The 18,996-nt window shown below is 43.4% G+C and overlaps 1 protein-coding gene across 1 annotated transcript in view; it reads right to left on the reverse strand.

Annotated features, from left to right (window-relative positions):
* Positions 1-302: 302 nt before the first annotated feature.
* Positions 303-18,996, reverse strand: part of LOC137424208 (uncharacterized) — a 48,233-nt gene continuing 29,539 nt past the window's right edge. Inside the window, exons 5-10 of the mRNA XM_078773581.1 lie at positions 13,504-13,635; positions 13,335-13,398; positions 2,093-2,182; positions 1,646-1,715; positions 1,230-1,373; positions 303-912 (exon numbers count right to left, since the gene is read on the reverse strand). Coding sequence (XP_078629707.1) covers positions 1,252-1,373; positions 1,646-1,715; positions 2,093-2,182; positions 13,335-13,398; positions 13,504-13,635 — 478 coding nt within the window. The 3' untranslated portion in view covers positions 303-912; positions 1,230-1,251. The remainder of the gene's footprint in view (positions 913-1,229; positions 1,374-1,645; positions 1,716-2,092; positions 2,183-13,334; positions 13,399-13,503; positions 13,636-18,996) is intronic.

Genomic DNA, 18,996 nt, shown 5'->3' on the forward strand with positions numbered 1-18,996 from the left:
ATTTGGGGTATAATTGGACTTTTTCAATAAACCTACAAGACCTACATGATTTAAATAATTCTCGTATCGAAGAATATCACCCACTTGGTGTGGATAATGAGACATGTGGAAGCATAAATAACAGACAACAAATACACGATTTCAAGATTAGAAAATTATATGATGGCGAAGTGATAGTTTATATGACAAAGACGGAAGGAAATCGGATAAAGATAGAAAGCCAAGGAATACAAACCGATTTAACAATTGTAAGATGGGAAGGTATTACCTGTCATCATATTAATCTCCCCTATAGCCTGGTGTTGGCTTAGCGGTTAGGGTGCTGGCTTTGGATCCCAGGATCCTGGGTTCGAATCCCAGTCGATTGCTGAATTCAACACCAGGGTGGTTGACTCAGCCTGTCATCCTTCCGAGGTCGGCAAATTGAGTACCAGTACACTGGTGATTCCGTATGTGTGCACAAAGGTGACTAACAGGGTTGGCGGCAGGAAGAGCATCCGGCTGTAAAACATTGCTTCAAAAAGGGGACCAAGGTGCCCGGAAAAAGGCCAACCCCTGCTCTGCGGGGAAAAATGGCCTCTAAAGGTGGTTCTTGTTTTTTATTCAATAATACAGGGGTGGGGGTTGGATGAGGGGGGGTGATGGGTCATTGGCAGGAGCGCATTTCCCCCTTCTTTTTTCCTTTATTCTCTTTTTGTAATTAATAATTATATAATTGTAGACAAAACGAATATTATTAAAACCATACAACATTAAAATCTTGTCATTATTTCGCCATTTTTCTTGGGGTAAGAGTCGATATTCAGTTTCCTCCCAGCATGAATTGAAATCAGCTCCACTAGATCTTTTACCATACAACATTAAAATCTTGTCATTATTATATTGTACACAGAGGCGATGCTCGTGTAACAGCTAAAGGAATGGGAAGGAGGAAAAATGAAAGATAGTGTTAGAGTGCAAATGTGTTTGTACAGTAATAAAGTCATGTACTACAGTAGCTGCAGCGAACACTGAATAGCTGCAGTTCCCTTCATGAGTGACAGATATGATTGACATTGATTGTACGGATCAGGGGGAGACCTCACCTGCTTTGAATTTATACAAATATCTTCACTCAGTATTGTGAAGTTCTCGTCATGATATTTTGAACAACGAAGTGACAGATTGAACAACTTGGTGAAAAAGTGTGCAAATAATTAAATAAAGTCCTTTGAGTGTGCATAGTGTACCTGTAGTTCTGTCGACTGGTTTTTATTCAAAAAAAACTTTGGATCGGCCAACCCAGTGAGTCGAGCTTCGCGCATTCCTGGAGATCTTGCACATGGGATTGACGTACATCGGATCTTCTTGTCCAGCCACCATTATGACGACTTCTTCTTATGCACACACATCAGCAAAAGTTAGTCAAAAACACTCAATTGCACTGTCATCATAATTTCCATCATTATCATGCCTTTCAACAAAATCCTGGAATGAATATTTATCCATCTACATCTCTCTCCTTCTCCCTCGAGCCATGATAAACTGCTTCGTGGAGGGTCAGATTCATACTTCAAGTCACCCCAAGCTGATTGCAGGTGAAGAACACAGTTTAAGCAAAGTTAGGAATAATTTGTAATGTCAGGCAGGAATCTTGGCAACTTACGTTCCAAAAGATATGATGGTTTCCTCAGGTGTTCGGGTGGAGGAGGGAATCTGAACCGCTTCTGAGGGGCCTTTGAAAAAAGACAATATAAATATGAAAGATTAATGCATTGATATCTTCATCAGTTTGATAACTCTTCATTAGTTTGAAATGCAATGATGGAACAGGTAATCGATGGAAAGGTGAATTCGGTGATTTCATCCAATTGAGGGGAGTTGCAATTCTTGTTATTTATCTTGCATGGCAATGATCAAGCAAAATTATGATTACAATTATCTCTACAATTAATGATATTCTTCTTCCTCAAAGGAAGTATTAACAGCAATGTCTATTAAAAAAATGAAGCACCAAAATCAATTTAAACTTAACATCTTGATGTTGGGGTTGGCTGAGGTTTGCACCCAGTATATTCACACCAACTTCACCAAAGTACTGAAGAGTGCTTACCTGTTGAATGGCAAGCATAGGGATTTCATCCTTAACACTGTGCTGTTTCTGCTGCAGTTGCGAACCTTGGTCACGGTGAGGCCTCTGTTCCTGGAGGAACACATCAACACCATGCAGTTTCTGTTGTTTATGCTGCCGCCAGATATTACATTGAGGATTCTGTTCCTGATGGAACCTCTCAAAACCGTGCTGTGTCTGTTGTTGCGGCTGTTGCAACCTGTCATCACCGTGGGGCCTCTGTTCAATTCCAGAACTTTTGGTTACTGCCTGCCTTTGCTTCTTCATTTGTTTTTTGAAGAAGCACCTTTCCTTTTCTTTCAGCAATTGCTTCTCTTTCCAAACCTCATACGTTTGCACATTTTGTCCCCCCTCGACAACAATACTTTCTTCTTCCTCCTATAGAACAACACATTCTTCTTCCTCTACAACAACAATATATTTTTCCTTCTCTACAACAACACTTTCTTCTTCCTCCTCTTGACCAATACTTTCTTGTTCTTTCTATTTGGTCACATTGAATTTCTCAAAATATTTTCTGGGTTCCTGATCCTTTACCTTCTCTTCTTTTATTTGACTCATCTCGACTTCCTCTTTCTGCCTTTGATCATCTTCCTCTTTGTGTCTCTGTTCTTCCTCTCTTTCCCTCTGCATTTCTTTTTCTTTTCGAATTTTCGGTTTTGGTTCTTTCTTTGCGAGTTATGACTGAGGCTTCTGTTCCTGGTGGAGCCTCTCAAAACCGTGCTGCGTCTGTTGTTGCTGCTGTTGCAACCTGTCGTCATCATGGGCAACAACAACAACAACAACATGCATTTTAAAGGCCATTTTCCCTGCTAGAGCGGGGGTTAGCCTTGCGGTCCCCATGACAATCTTCTCCATTTTGCCCTATTTTCTGCATCTCTCCTTGTTAACCCCCTTGCCCGCATTTCTTCTTCCACCATCTTTAGCCAAGTCTTTCTCGGTCTTCCCCGTCCTCTACTTCCTTCTGCATTCATTTCCATCACTCTTCTCAACCAGTCACTTTCATCCTTCCTCAACACATGACCAAACCATCTCAACCTGTTCCTCTTCACAGCATCAATCACAGGCTCTATTCCCATCATCTTTCGCAATTCATCATTTGTCTTCCTCTCTCTCAACGATACTCCGCACATCCATCGAACCATTCGCATTTCCACCCTTTCCAACCTTCATTGCTGCTCTACGTTCATTACCCATGTCTCGCTCCCATAAATCATAACACTTCTCACACATGCAGCATACATCTTTCCCTTCAGCTTCAACGACACTCCCCTTCTCATCAGCACGCCACTCAGTTCCCGAAACTTCTTCCATGCACATCTCACTCTGGCAACCGTTGCCGAGTCTGATCCACCTTCTCCATTCAGCATGTCTCCGAGGTACCAAAATGTTTTCACACCTTCCAGCTTTACGCCGTCTCCAAGATCCAACTCAACATTTCCTCCATCTGCAGCTCCCTCTGTGCACACCTTACATTTGAATGTAGCTGCCACACTGGTTAATGACCCTCTCAGACCACTACATTTTTGATGAACCCACTCAGCGCACATTGTGCATTGAATGGAGTTCACTCCAACACCATTCCTACACACAGTACAGGGCCACTTCCCAGTTCTTTCCACCTCACCACATGCTTTACCACTTGCCATCACCTTCGTCTTTCCGAAATTCATCTTCAGACCTTTTGTCTCCATACATTCCTTCCACTTGTTCATCTTTTCCTTCAGTCCATCCATACTTTCCGCAAGCAACACCAGATCATCTGCATCCAACAACTCCCACGGTAAAGCCTCCTTTACGTTCTGAGCCAGCACCTCCATCACAGCTACAAATAGTAGTGGACTTAGTACCGACCCCTGATGCACTCCCACCTTCACCTCAATCTCACCACTGTTCCCGTCCTTCGTCCTTACAGCTGTGCGCGCTCTTTTGTACATTGCCATCACTACTCTGATCAACCATTCCTCCACTCCTAACTTCCTCAATGCCCATGTCAATACTTTGCGTGGAACCCTATCGAATGCTTTCTCCAGATCAACAAACCCAAGAAACAACTTCTTCCTCTTCTCCATGTACTTCTCCTGCAACTGCCTCACAATGAAAAGCACGTCTGACGTTCCTCTTCCTGGCATAAATCCAAACTGCCTTTTCGTCGATCTTCACTTTCTTCCTTATCCTCCTCTCCAATACCCTTTCCAATACCTTCATTCCATGCTCCAATAACTTTATCGCTCGGTACGAGCCACACTCCAGAGGGTCACCTTTCCCCTTGTATAGAGGGACGAGGGTACTCAGTTCCCAATCCACTGGAATGCGGCCTTCTTTCACCACCAGATTACAGATCTCTGTCATTCTCTTCACACCCCAACTTCCTGCTGCCTTCCACATATCGCCCACAACTTCCGTCGGCCCTCCCGCTTTTCTACTCTTCATTGCTTTTATCGCTTCCTCAACTTCCTTCTCAGTTATCTTCTCTGCCAGTCCTAAAACTGGGTTACTCTCTATGTTGCCATCCCATTCATTCTCTGCATTCAACAGCATTTCCATATATCTCTTGCATCTTCCTTTAATTCCATCTGGGTCGACAACGATTTGTCCCACTTCATCCTTCAAGCAACTCACCCCATCACATCACACCTCTCTTTCGCTATCTGCTTTGCAATCCTGAATACTGCTCTCTGACCCTCATCATGGGCCTTCTGTTAAATTCCAACAATTTTGTTTCCTGCCTGCCTGCCTTTGCTTCTTCATTTGGTTTTTGAAGAAGCACTTTTCCTTTTCTTTCAGCAGCTGTTCTTCTTTCTGCTTCAGAAACTGCTTTTCTTTCCAATCATGAGACCACTCATGGGCATTCTGATACCGTTGTTGCTGTCGATTCAGCTTCCAATCAGCATTCTTTTGCACATTTTGTCGCCGCTCCACAGCAACACCTTCTTCTTTCTCCTCTAGAACAACACTTTCTTCTTCCTCCACAACAACAATTTATTCTTCCTCCTCTACAACAACACGTTCTTCTTTGTCTTCTACAACAACACTTTCTTTTCGCTACTCCACTGCAACACTTTCTTCTTCCTCCTCCACCACAACAACACTTTATTTTGTCTGCTCCACTGCAACACTTTCCTCCTTCCTTCTCAAATTCCCTGAAGATCAAAAGTCCCTGAGGATCCAAAAGACCCCGAAGACCAAAAACACCCTGAAGACCCTGAAAATCCAAAAGACCCAAAATACACTGAGACTCTAAAGACCCTTAAATAACCCCAAAGACCAAAAATACCCCAAAAGATCCAGTGTATTCAAAAGTCCCTGAAGACCCCAAGGACCAAAAACACCCTTAAACACCGAGCATTCAAAAGTCCCTGAAGACCCAAATGACCCTGAAGACCCAAAGGTCCATGAAGACCCAAAATACCCCGAATATGTAAAATACCCTTAAAGACACTACAGACCATTAAATACACCCAAAGACCCAAAATTCCCTTGAATATCCAGAGTACTCAAAAGTCTCTGAAGACTCAAATGACCCTGAAGACCCAAAACAGCCAGAAGACCCAAAACAGCCAGGAGACCCAAAACAGCCAGAAGACCCAAAACAGCCAGAAGACCCAAAACACCCTGAAGAGCTGAAACAAACTAAAGACCATGAAGAACCTTAAAGACCCAAAATACCCTTAAAGATGTGAAAGACCCTTAAATACCCCAAATACACTAAAAGACCCAGAGGATTCAAAAGTCCCTGAAGACCCAAATGACCCTGAATACCCAAACCACCATGAAGACTCAAAACACCCTCTGGCTCCAGAAGCCCAAAAGACACTGAAGACCCCAAATACCCAAAACACCCGAAAGACCCAAAACAACCTGAAGAACCTTAAAGATCCAAAATTCCCCAAAGACCCAAAATACCCTTAAAGATGCGAAATACCCTTAAATACCCCAAATACACTTGAAGCTCCAGAGGCTTCAAAAGACCCCGAAGACCAAAAAGACCCTAAATACCCAATACACCATGAAGACCCAAAACACCCTCGAGCTCGAGAAGCCCAAAAGACACTGAAGACTCCAAAGACCAAAAATACCCTTAAAGACACTGAAGACCCTTAAATCCGGAGGATTAAAAAGTCCCTGAAGACACAAATGATCCAAAACATCCTGAAGATCTAAAAGACCGCAAAGACCCAAAACACCCTGAGGACACTAAAGATCCTTAAATACCCCAAAAGACCCAAAATACCTTTAAAGACACAGAGGATTCAAAAGTCCCTGAAGACCAAAAATACCCTTAAAGACCCAAAACGTCCTCAAAGACACTGAAGACCCAACATACCCTTAAAGACCCAGAGGATTCAAAAGTCCCCGAAGACCCCAAAAACACAAAAGTCCCCGAAGCACCAAACACCCTGAAGACCCAAAGCACCCTGAATACCAAAAATACCCCAAAGACCCAAAGGACACTGCAGATGCTTAAAGACCCAAAAGACCCGGAAGATCAAAAACACCGTTAAAGACCCCAAAGAAGAACCAAAATACCCCCAAAGACCCAGAGGAACCAAAAGACTTTCGACCCAAAATACCGAAAAGACCACGAAGATCCAGAAGACCCATGTAATCATGTTTCAATAGCATATAAATAATGGACGTACTGTCCTCATATTTGAATGGTATGTATTTAATAGACGTACTCACGTGCCGAGCCATGCTAGTTTTAGAAAAAAGAGTGTCTTCAGCTTCAACTTCTGACTTTTAACTCCAACAAAACGAAATGAAGGGGATTTATGATTGGCCACGTCTTTGTTTGAGTTGATGAGGTCGAGAAGACCGTGGCCACAGCTAAGGGAATGGGAAGGAGGAAAAAAGTGAAAGATGATGTTGGCGTGCAAAGTGTTTGTTCAGTAACGAAGTCATGTAGTATGGTAGCTGCAGTGAACACCGAGGGTTAACAGCTACAGTGAACACCGAGGGTTAACAGCTACAGTGAACACCGAGGGTTAACAGCTACAGTGAACACCGAGGGTTAACAGCTACAGTGAACACCGAGGGTTAACAGCTACAGTGAACACCGAGGGTTAACAGCTACAGTGAACACCGAGGGTTAACAGCTACAGTGAACACCGAGGGTTAACAGCTCCAGTTCCCTTCATGAGTGACAGATATTATTGACATTGATTGTATGGACCAGGGAGAGACCTCATCTTCCTTGAATTATTAAAATATCTCCACTCAGTATTATGAAGTTCGCGACATATTTTGAACAAGGAAATGAGCGATTGAACAACTTGGTCAAAAAGTGTGCAAATAATGAAATAAAGTCCTTTGAGTGTGCATGGTATACCTGTAGTTCTGTAGACTGGTTTCAATTCAAGAAAAAAATTGGATCGGCTAACTCAGTGAGTCGAGCGTTTATTCTCGCATTCCTGGCGATCTTACTCGTTCGAGTGATGGACCTCGCATCTTCTTCTCCAGCAACCTTCAATAGGACTTCTTCTTCTGCACACACATTGAGAGTGGGATTGTAAAAACTTGGTTTTTCAAACAATTAATTTTAATGATCATCCAGGTGTATACACAATGACTTCTGTATGGACACATTAATAGTTATGCCAGACTTCCACCAATTGGAAGATTTGTTTGGTGCTTGGCTGGCTACGAGTGCAGCAAATTTTGTCTGTTCTCAACACTACTGCCGCACATAAAAATGGGACACAATGCAGGTGAAGAACACGTAGTTTCAGCAAAGTTCTGAATCTATCTATAATTCCAGTAATCTCTGTATGTGTGTTTGTTTGTTTGTCTGTGACCGCTGTTTCTCGACAACCACGGGTCCGATATACTTTAAACTTGCCAGGTATATTGCTGGGGACCCGAGGATGTGCCTTTTCAAGGTTTCATATTAATCGGACAATTACTTACCGAGCTATGTCCAAAAAACGATTCAACCAATCAGAGAGCAGCGAGCTATCGCGTGTGCCGAACGTGGCGAACACACTCTGCCTCGGACGGCACATTTGAGAGCGTATTCATTTATTTCACGTTGGCAAACTATGTTGCCGCTATGTTGGCGTTAAACTATGTTTTAAAACTAATTAAAACCATTTCATGTAAATAGAGGGGGGGCGGATTGTCACTGTACTCGCAAGCCGTTCGCCGTTCGCTCTGGCGTTGCGAATGAACCAAAACATTTCATGGACCAAACCATTTCATGTAAAGCGTTCGCCGTTCGCTTTGGCGTTGCGAATGGACCAAAACATTTCATGAACCAAACCATTTCATGTAAATAGAGGGGGGGGGATATAATTTTAGATATATATATAGTACGGGCATGCCCTAGTAATTTGTAATGTAAGGCAAGCATCTTGGCAACTTACGTTCCAACAAATATGATGGTTTCCTCAGTTGTTCGGCTGGAGGAGGGAATCTGAACAGCTCCTGCAGGCAGAACCCTTTTCCCGAGTCTCCAATATTGATCTCACATTGTGAGCTATCGTGGCAGAACCGTTTTACTGATATCCCCAAATATATATACATATATGTAATGTTGTACACAGAGTCGAGGCTCGTGCAACAGCTAAAGGAATGGGAAGGAGGAAAAATGAAAGATAATGTTAGAGTGCAAATGTGTTTGTACAGTAATAAAGTCATGCACTGCGGTAGCTGCAGCGCACACCGAATAGCCACAGTTCCCTTCATGAGTGACAGATATGATTGACATTGATTGTACGAATCAGGGAGAGACCTCATGTGCCTTGAATTAAAATATCTTCACTCAGTATTATGAAGTTCTCGTCATGATATTTTGAACAACGAAGTGCCAGATTGAACAACTTGGCCTCAAAAAGTGTGCAAATAATTAAATAAAGTCCTTTGAGTGTGCATAGTATACCTGGAGTTCTGTGGGTCTTTCGGTTGTTTCAGCTCTTCAGGGTCTTTTGGGTCTTCTGGCTGTTTTGGGTCTTCAGGGTCATTTGAGTCTTCAGAGACTTTTGAGTACTCTGGATCTTCAAGGGAATTTTGGGTCTTTGGATGTATTTCATGGTCTTTAGTGTCTTTAAGGGTATTTTACATATTCGGGGTATTTTGGGTCTTCATGGACCTTTGGGTCTTCAGGGTCATTTGGGCCTTCAGGGACTTTTGAATGCTCTGGGTCTTTAAGGGTGTTTTTGGTCCTTGGGGTCTTCAGGGACTTTTGAATACACTGGATCTTTTGGGGTATTTTTGGTCTTTGGGGTTATTTCAGGGTCTTTAGAGTCTCAGTGTATTTTGGGTCTTTTGGATTTTCAGGGTGTTTTCGGTCTTCGGAGTCTTTTGGATCCTCAGGGATTTTTGATCTTCAGGGAATTTGAGAAAGGAGAAGAAAGTTTGGGTCTTCTCTGTTTTTCCTCTGTTTTCTTCTGCTTTTCTTTCTCTTTTGTCCATACTTCTTCCTCATATCTTTGTTTGTTGTCTTTTTCCTGCACCACTTGCTGAACTAATTGCGTATCCTCCTCTTCATTTAATTCCTGCATCACCACAACTTCTTTCTGTTGAACCTCCTGAAGCAATGGCTGCTCTTTCCTTCCCTTTTTTTTTTACGTTGATGTTTCTTGTAAAATCGAAAACTGCAAGAAATAAAGACAATGCTTATCAGTTCGAGAAAACTGCATGATTTTGGAAAAGACAAAAGGCATATCCCATGCGTGTTGCATTGTTATGGGATATAAAAACATTGATCCTGCAGGTGCAACTTCAACAGTATTAATAGGATGGAGGTGGAATGATAACACTAAAACATAAAACAGGCAAATACTTCATCGAGTAACAAAAAAGGGGGAAGACTTGGTGAAGATGAAACGGCATGGAAGGAGTAAACCTAATCTGAACTCCCTTTGAGAGGCCCAAACTTCATGGTGAGTGGACCTGATAATGATGATGATAATGACAATATAAACCCAGACCATAATTACGAATTAAGCCCAAAACAATTATGCTAAAGGCAGAGGATCTATTCAGAGGGGTGGCAGGATGGCCAGAGGTATGCACACTTTCCTCTAAGCTGTCTCGCCTGGGTTTGAGCTATAAACTGTCAAGACGACGTGTTCCCTGTCCTTCCACACATTTCTCTTTGAAACTTGCTGTGCTCAACTGAGCACATCTACGGTAACTTCAGTCTTAAGCGAGTTTGAGGCCATTTATTCCTGACACCTGAAACACCCGACAATGCATGCCTACAGAAAACTGATTTTTTGGAACGCCAGCTGCATTTTCCATCCAACCATCATGTAATTTTGATTTTTTAAATATCCCAAAGGTAGGTGCTCCTATGTTGAAAGTTTTGCGTCATTCGCCCAAGTGGTTGGAGAGAAAACAAATTTAAAAGCCAATAAATGTGAAAAAGTGAGGGTGGAAGAAAGAAAGGTGAGGGCTTCGGCCAACGTGCCACAATATGGTCAGAGATGGTTGTGGACACCAATTACTAATTACTATTAACTACACCAACTAATATGAAGGGCAATGAGGGATGGGCAGGACACGCCTGTCAATCAGCCTGGCGAGGTGAGTCAGCTGGCCAAACACATCTGTATGATTATGGGTGTGGTTAACAATGGCATGTTACCACTGCCCATTATGTAATAGGAACACTATTTAATGTGAAGTGTTTTCACACACAATAGCAATAAATTTCACAGCGCAATCCGAATAAAATTATTGAGCATGTAAATGTATATTTTTAAATTAGAGAAACAGGAAATAATAAATCTATTTTTTTAAAGGACAGAAACAGGTAATAAATAACCTCCATCCACCTTTGGTGGCGGAGGTAACTATAACAATGCGATTGCGTCACCAATATGCCTCCACGTATCCCCACTCATGTCAACAGGGAGATGCCCTCGTTGGAATATACATCGGCCATATCTAACCATCGGATATACACCTCAACTCATTGAAGGTTGGAGAACTAAAACTGGATTAATTTGATATATATATATATCATGAATATGAATCCAGTTTTAGTTCTCCAACCTTCAATGAGTAAACAAACAACTGCTCGACGTTTCGATCAGCAACACGGACAAACGTGCATCCACTGACCTTTTCTCATGAGTAAAGCAAAACAACTCTATACCCTCCCCTTATATATCCCGGTGTGTATCCCAGTTTAGAATAGGTACACCGTATCCCAGCGAATCGTAAGAGGCGACTAAGGGTTGGCGTCAGGAAGGGCATCCGGCCATAAAAACATGATTGTCATGGGGCCCACATGGCTAACCCTCGCTATAGCGGGGGAAATGGCCTTAAAACGATCATTCATTCATTCATTCACCCTTCCTTATCTATCTATAATTCCAGTAATCTCTGTGTGTATGTTTGTCTGTGACCGCTGTTTCTCGACAACCACGGGTCCGATATACTTGAAACTTGCCAGGTATATTGCTGAGGACCCGAGGATGTGCCTTTTCAAGGTTTCATATTAATCGCAGAAGTAGTTACCGAGCTATGTCCAAAAAACGATTCAACCAATCAGAGAGCAGCGAGCTATCACGTGTGCCGAACGTGGCGAACACACTCTGCCTCGGATGGCACATTTGAGAGCGTATTCATTTATTTCCCGTCGGCAAACTATGTTGCCGTTAAACTATGTTTTAAAACTAATTATAAAACTAATAAAAACTAATTTGCGATTCATCGTAACTGCGATTTGCGAACTTCCGGACAGTGAGGACTGCACTTCCGGCATCCAATCACAGAACGCGTTATTGCGTAGGCGTGGCCGATGTGAGAGCGAGCTGATGCTGAGCCCAGCGCGTGCGCCATTACGGTACGTAATTCGATTTCTTCCGGAGAAAATAATAATTTCTCGATTTCTTATGTGCATTATTTCTCCCAATTCAGTCAGAGCGAAGGGCGGAAGCGAAGAGCGTTGTTTTTTTTGTTTACGGGCGTACGGGCGGGGTTAAAACTAATTTGCGATTCTTTCGCTTTCCTGTGCATTTGTGCACGCTATGGCGATTTCTTTACCAAACTCCGCTAGCCGTTAGCTTTGGACCAAACCATTTCATGTAAATAGAGGGGGGGGATTGTCACCGTACTCGCAAGCCGTTAGCTTTGGACCAAACCATTGCATGTAAATAGAGGGGGGGGGGGATATACTTTTAGATATATATATAGTACGGGCATGCCCTAGTATTAGGGAAAAAGGGGGTGGGGACACTGAACCACCAATCAATGCCCTTCTGGAACAACTCGTGTCATTCAAATTTAAACCGTACATCAAAACCGTTGCACCACTGAAACCACACCTTGGGATGTCACATCAACACAACCGTTAAATCACACATTGAATCAAACAAAACGTTGCATAATTCAAATAAATCGATGAAAAATAAACAAAATAATTAGTAATAATTTATATGTTTGTTGACGCAGTTTCCCTGGTATGTTTCCGCATGAGGGCCAACAGTCAGTGGTAAATCCAACACCTCCTCTGTGAGCGACACAACAGACTCCTCCACATGCCATGCCTCCAAAATCCTCCTTCGTTTTCTGGGGGTTGCCCCCAAAATGCTGGCATTATCCCATAGGGGAACATGGCCAGCCTGAAGACCATGTTTGGCAATGGCAGATCTCTTTGGAAAGTTGCACTCGAAGGCCTTGCGGTGCTCATTGACGCGTTGTCTTCATGTTCTCCCTGTCTCACCAATATATTCAGCCCCACAAACACAGGGAACCCTGTATACCACCGCTGCCCGGTCATTCCTTGGAAGCTTATCCTTAACATGCATTAGTGCCTGTTTCATGGCGAACATAGGTTTGTAACTTACCCTCACACCTGCTAATATATATATGCAAGGTAATCATGGTAAATATGTATCGTACAGCGACATATCATGCAGGTATCTGACATTACAAATCATCTCATATAAAAGAGTTTAAACAAGTAGAAAACGTGCATTTTGGTGATGTTGAAATCTGAGTGAGAAAAATTTAAAATACTTAATTTCTTTCATTTTAAGCGCAGGTTCAAACCAACACATCCAACAACGCTTTGCAGCGATATGAAAGTGATTTTTTTGCTTCCAACATATAAAAGCAGCAAGAACAGCTGACAAATATGATGTAAGCTGACTTCCGATCAGATGTAAGATGACCTGAGACATTATAGGGTTAGCTATTTCCTCAAAAGAATACCATTTATATTGCTAGTATGTTTCATGTCACGACATTCCAAAGGGATATTTTCTCTTACTTCCACAGTCTGTTGATCGTCGCCACAACCCTTCCCCTGCTGGTCACGTCTCCAGCACTGATACCTAGGTTGAGAAGGATTGCAATGTCAGTTTCTTGAACATTTTTTGAGGTAGCTGTGTCCAAAAACAAGTTTAAAAAGTGGAGATGAAGTAGATAAAATTATTTACTTCAGACGCTTCCAAAGAGTGGCTTTCTTTGGTGGAGTGGACAGCAAGTGGATTTCACTGCCGTCTTCTGAATGGAGAGACTCATTCACACTGACGTCATCAGAACGAGGTGATTCGTTCTCCTTTGGTTCCCTGAAAAACAACATACTCTGAAATCCACTATGTAATACAAATATGTTAAATCAGATATCATATACAGCTGGACCCCGACTTTGCGCTATTTGCCATACATAACATGTGACCTGCTTCCACATTTGTGGCCAAGTGCTCCACCTATTCGCAAAAAATATTTTTCATCGGGAACCCCCCTTTTTTTTTAAAGGCCATTTTCCCTGCTCGAGCAGGGGTTAGCCTTGCGGGCCCCATGACAATCATCATGGTTCCCTTTTTGAGGCAATGTTTTTATAGCCGGATGCTCTTCCTGACACCAACCCTTTAGTCGCCTCTAACGACACACAGGGATACAGTGTGCCTATTCTAAACCATGGCACACACCGGCACATTCATCCCAGCAAGCTGGCACTAAATTTTCCGACCTCAGAAGGATGACAAGCTGAGTCAACCCCCCTGACGTTAATTCAGTGATTGACCGGGATTCCAACTCAGGATCCTCGGATCCCAAGCAGCACCCAAACCACTAAGCCAACAGCAGGCTTGGTGGAGGGAACATAACTGGAGAGAACCGAGAGTTATTATTTCATTACATACAGTCATGTGAAAAAGTAAGTACACCCCATGTAAAGTTTTGACTTTTTCCACATATTTCAACATACAGCTATTTGATCTTCGTTTCAACAATATTGATAGATAAAGGTGATATAATAAAACAAATATCATGAAACATTTACATTTTGTAGTCCATTGTATAATTTAAATAAACATAAATGCAAATTTCGCATGTGGAAAAAGTAAGTACACCCCGCCATTAATCACTACTTCAAACACCTAAAATTAGAATCAGGTGCACCAGCTCAGGTGCAAATGATTAGAACATCGTTAGAGAGGATCTTGGAGGAACCTGTCTTATTTAAACCTCAGACATTTCGTTTGGTTTGCTCTTTGTTGTTGAAGTGTGTGGCGTCACCATGCCTCGATCAAAAGAGCTCTCTGAGGCCTTCACAAAGAAGGTTATAGATGCCTACGAGTCTGTAAAGGGATTTAAAAAGATCTCCAAACAATTTGAAATCAATCATTCGACTGTCCGGAAGATCATCTACAAGTGGAGAATATTCCAAACAACTGCCAACTTGTTCAGGCCAGGCCACCCCAGCAAGTTCAGCCCAAGAGCAGACCGCAAGATTCTGAAAGAAGTCTCTAAGAACCCCAGAATGTCATCACGGGACCTACAGGTAGCTCTTGCCACTGTTGATGTCAAAGTGCACGAGTCTACCATTAGAAAGAGGCTGCACAAATTTGATCTACATGGCAGGTGTGCCAGGAGGAAACCTTTGCTGTCCAGAAAGAACACCAGGGCAAGACTAAAGTTTGCCAATGAACACCTAGGCAAAGACCAGCATTTCTGGAACAATGTGCTCTGGACAGATGAGTCAAAGGTAGAGCTATTTGGCCCACAGTACCAAAAGACATTTTTGGCTAAAACCAAAGACAGCATTTGACCACAAGAACCTGATGCCAACTGCAAAGCATGGTGGTGGAAATATTATGGTTTGGGGCAGCTTTGCTGCATCAGGGCCTGGGCAGCTCACCATCATAGAATCCACTATGAATTCTTCATTGTACCAGAGGGTGCTTGAGGATAATGTGAGGCCGTCTGTCAGAGAGTTGAAGCTCAACCGAAGGTGGACCTTCCAACATGGCAATGACGCTAAACATACCAGTAAATCCACCAAGGAATGGCTGAAAAGAAAGAAATGGAGGGTTCTGGAATGGCCAAGTCAAAGCCCGGATCTAAATCCCATCGAGATGTTGTGGGGGGATTTGAAACGAGCTGTGCATGCAAGAAACCCCTCAAACATCGCACAGCTGAAAGCATTCTGCATGGAGGAGTGGGCAAAAATTTCTCCTAGTTTATGTCAGAGACTGGTAGACAGTTATAAGAAACGCCAACTTGAGGTTGTTTCCGCCAAAGGTGGCAATATCACCTATTAGAGCCAAGGGTGTACCTACTTTTTCCACATGCAAAATTTGCATTTATGTTTCTTTAAATTATACAATGGACTACAAAATGTAAATGTTTCATGATATTTGTTATATTATATCACCTTTATCTATCAATATTGTTGAAATGAAGATCAAATAGCTGTATGTTGTAATATGTTGAAAAATTCAAAACTTTACATGGGGTGTACTTACTTTTTCACGTGATTGTATCTGTTGTTTAGTTTTAAGTCTTATGATTCCTTTGGTATGATTCTACATTCTGCCCTGTCTCCGAACAACCACTGAAAATGGTTTAAAACAGAGTGATACGATTTAAAATACCTTTAGTCTGTGTAATATACTGCTTTATTGGTGAGGCCAAGGCCGTGAGGCGTGCTCTCGCGAGATCACAGTCGGTCCCTTCAGAATAGGAAGTGCATGTGGTCATTCACAAAACACAGAACCAAACCAAACATGGACCAGGAACCATCACCTTACAGTTTGCACACGATTAAAGTGTGCTCCCCAAAGCATGCCTTGATCTACCAAATTGGAGGTTTTTGGAAGTGTCAAAAAGGCGATTTGTGTTTTACAGTGTTCAAGTATATAATTTAATTGCATCGAGGATTTAAGGCTGTAAAAAAAAAATTCCGGATCTTTTCCACCATTGATGCAGTGTCTTTTACATGACCTTATTTAACACATTATTGTCTCCCGTCGCACCGCGGAGCGAAAGGGGGACTATGGTTTCCCCTCCGTCCGTGTGTGCGTGCGTGCATCCGTGCGTGCGTGCGCCCGTGCGTGCATCCGTGCGTGCGTGCGTCCGTGCGTGCGTGAGTGAAGGACCGAATTCTAATTTGGTGTGGGTGCAACTAGGCATATGGAAGAACCCTGTTGAAAATTAGGTCGCCACGTCAAAATCGAAGATGGCCGCCGCCATGTATGTCTGAACCTTGTGAGCGGAATATCTTGAAAAGGAATTATCTTGAAAAATAAACGAAATACTAACTTCTAATCTGGTTTGTGGGTGTATCTACGCATAAGGAAGAACGCTATTGAAGATTGGGTCACCACGTCACAATCCAAGATGGCCGCCTTGCGTCTTCCACTTTGTCAACTCACATCACTTTACCGACAGGGGACCTAGGCGTAACGCTTGTATTAGTTATTTGTACCTGGTGTTTGTGTATTTCACGACGTCACTAAAAATTAAGTTTTCTGGTTGAAATGATTTTCAATTTTATTTTACTGACAGACAGGCAGACAGACTAAAACAATTACCTTACTCTGTGCCTGGGATAAGATTCCATAAAATTTGCCGATTTCAGAGCCAACCTCTGCTCAAATGTAAATAAATGTGAGGTTCATGTTCCCATTCGTGTTCTGGTGTTCATATGTAAAATCAAATTGAAATGAAGTTGCCCTTTGATCAATATATATATATATATATATATATATATATATATATATATATATATATATATATATATATATATATATATATATATATATATATATATATATATACATACCAAATTGTGTATTTTAGTATGAGAGATACATATTTTAGTATATTTTTATTGGTTTCAAAAATGGTTTCAAAACTCCATCAACCGACACATCGACTTACATCCCACATACAAAGCACTACGCAATCAATGACAACGTCAAAAACGGCATCGTCATTTGAATACAGGGAAACCCTGTGATTGGCAAAGACTTGGACCAATCCATGATGTGAACCATCCCCAATGGAACTTAGTATGCACCAAACTCAACGCCTTTGCGGAAGAGAACTAGTTTGTTCTCGAAACGTCAGGCTATTAACAAAGAATTTTTTTAAATTATTTTTACTGCTCAATGTGCTCTCATTTTCAAAATGCATCCTGAGCTGCAAATCTTTCGACATGTGTGTATATATTGTTACGGACCGTGGATAAGATGTTGTTTTGCCGAGCGGATGGCCCCGCGGCCGAACAGTTACCCTGACTAACCCGATTCCTGGACGTTGGCCGAAATCGCGCCACAGATATTCAATTTGGAAACCTCTAAAGCGACCGAACGAGAATGAAGAAGAAGAAGACGTACGGAGGAATAACAGGATTCATTATTTACACACACTAAGCAAAAGGATCAGTCAAGGTTATATACAGGGAAAATGGAAGGAGCAGAAACACAGTGAAATCATTAGCTTACCTATACAAGCTTAATTAATAAACCCCAGGACAACGTTAAAGACAGACGTCCGATCACACTTACACGGGGAAATGCAGGCAGGAAGGAATGGCTTGGAGATGGGTGGCTTTTCGAGGCAAGGAAGGTTCAGCGCGTACTGGGCACTGTCGGGCCAGATGGCACCGCCGTCAAGAAGCCGAGCCGCGGTCGTTGGTCCCAAACTGCGCGGGCGAAGCTCCTCCCTTCGCACTGCTGCCCCGCGCGCTCCTTGCATTGCCTTGGTCCGTTTTTCCTGCAGCGCGGCACGTCTCACGGCGGCTTGGTCACACCTGCTCATCTCCAGCGCATCTCCTGGACTCAGAACTCATCCCTCCTCTCAGCTCATCTCCTTGGGGAGCGTCCCACGGTGGGTTATATAGGCCCCGCCCTTTACCCTTTGCGAACCTCCCCCAAGCGTTCTCTCTCCGCCCTCTCAAGCCAAACCCCTCGTTCTGGGTTGGATGAGCGGGGCCGACCTACTCCTCCCCCTCTATGACGAGGTGGAGACCCGCCTTTCTTCCTCGTCGTTACCTCGTGCGTAATGGAGTCAAATGCAGCAAACTGGACGGCAGATGAAATTGCAGCAAAGTGTTTAAAGAGCCAATTGCAGCAAAGTGGCAAACCTGGCACTTGGAAGCTGCCATGGGGCGTCGGAGGGCCTACTTCTATTTAATTCGGTGCAATGAAGAGTCAACTAGTGGGAAACACATCCTTAGCCTACAGAGAATAAGGGACTTAAAACGTGGCGTTACGCGCGCTGCTTGCGAGCAAGGAGGAAGCGGACAAGCGGTAACTTATAAGCGTCTTTATTTCAGGAGCTCACTGTAACACTGGCGCGCTCTGGGCTGCGCGCCCCGTGTATATCCTCAGGCCAAGCCTACCCCTCGGGCATGGCCGCTGCCCACTTGGTGCGCAGAATGATATCACCACGCCAGTGGGCTTTCGTGTCTGCCACACACGCCCCCCCAGAATTCCCGCGCACCTGGAGGGCCAGTTTGCAGGGCAAACGGATGACCGGCCGAAGCGCCCCCTGGCGATCGGCGGCGTCCGGGGTGCAGGGATGCCAGGTGGGATGCCCTTGGCTGCCCCTGGGATGGGTGCAGGACCGGGGGGCGGCGTGGCGGCGGGGCTGGGCGGTGCCGGGGGTCCGCCCCGATGCGGGGGTTGGGCCACTGGCGG

Source organism: Myxine glutinosa, chromosome 3 (assembly GCF_964187855.1).
Source record: "Myxine glutinosa chromosome 3, kmMyxGlut1.1, whole genome shotgun sequence".
NCBI lineage: Eukaryota > Metazoa > Chordata > Myxini > Myxiniformes > Myxinidae > Myxine > Myxine glutinosa.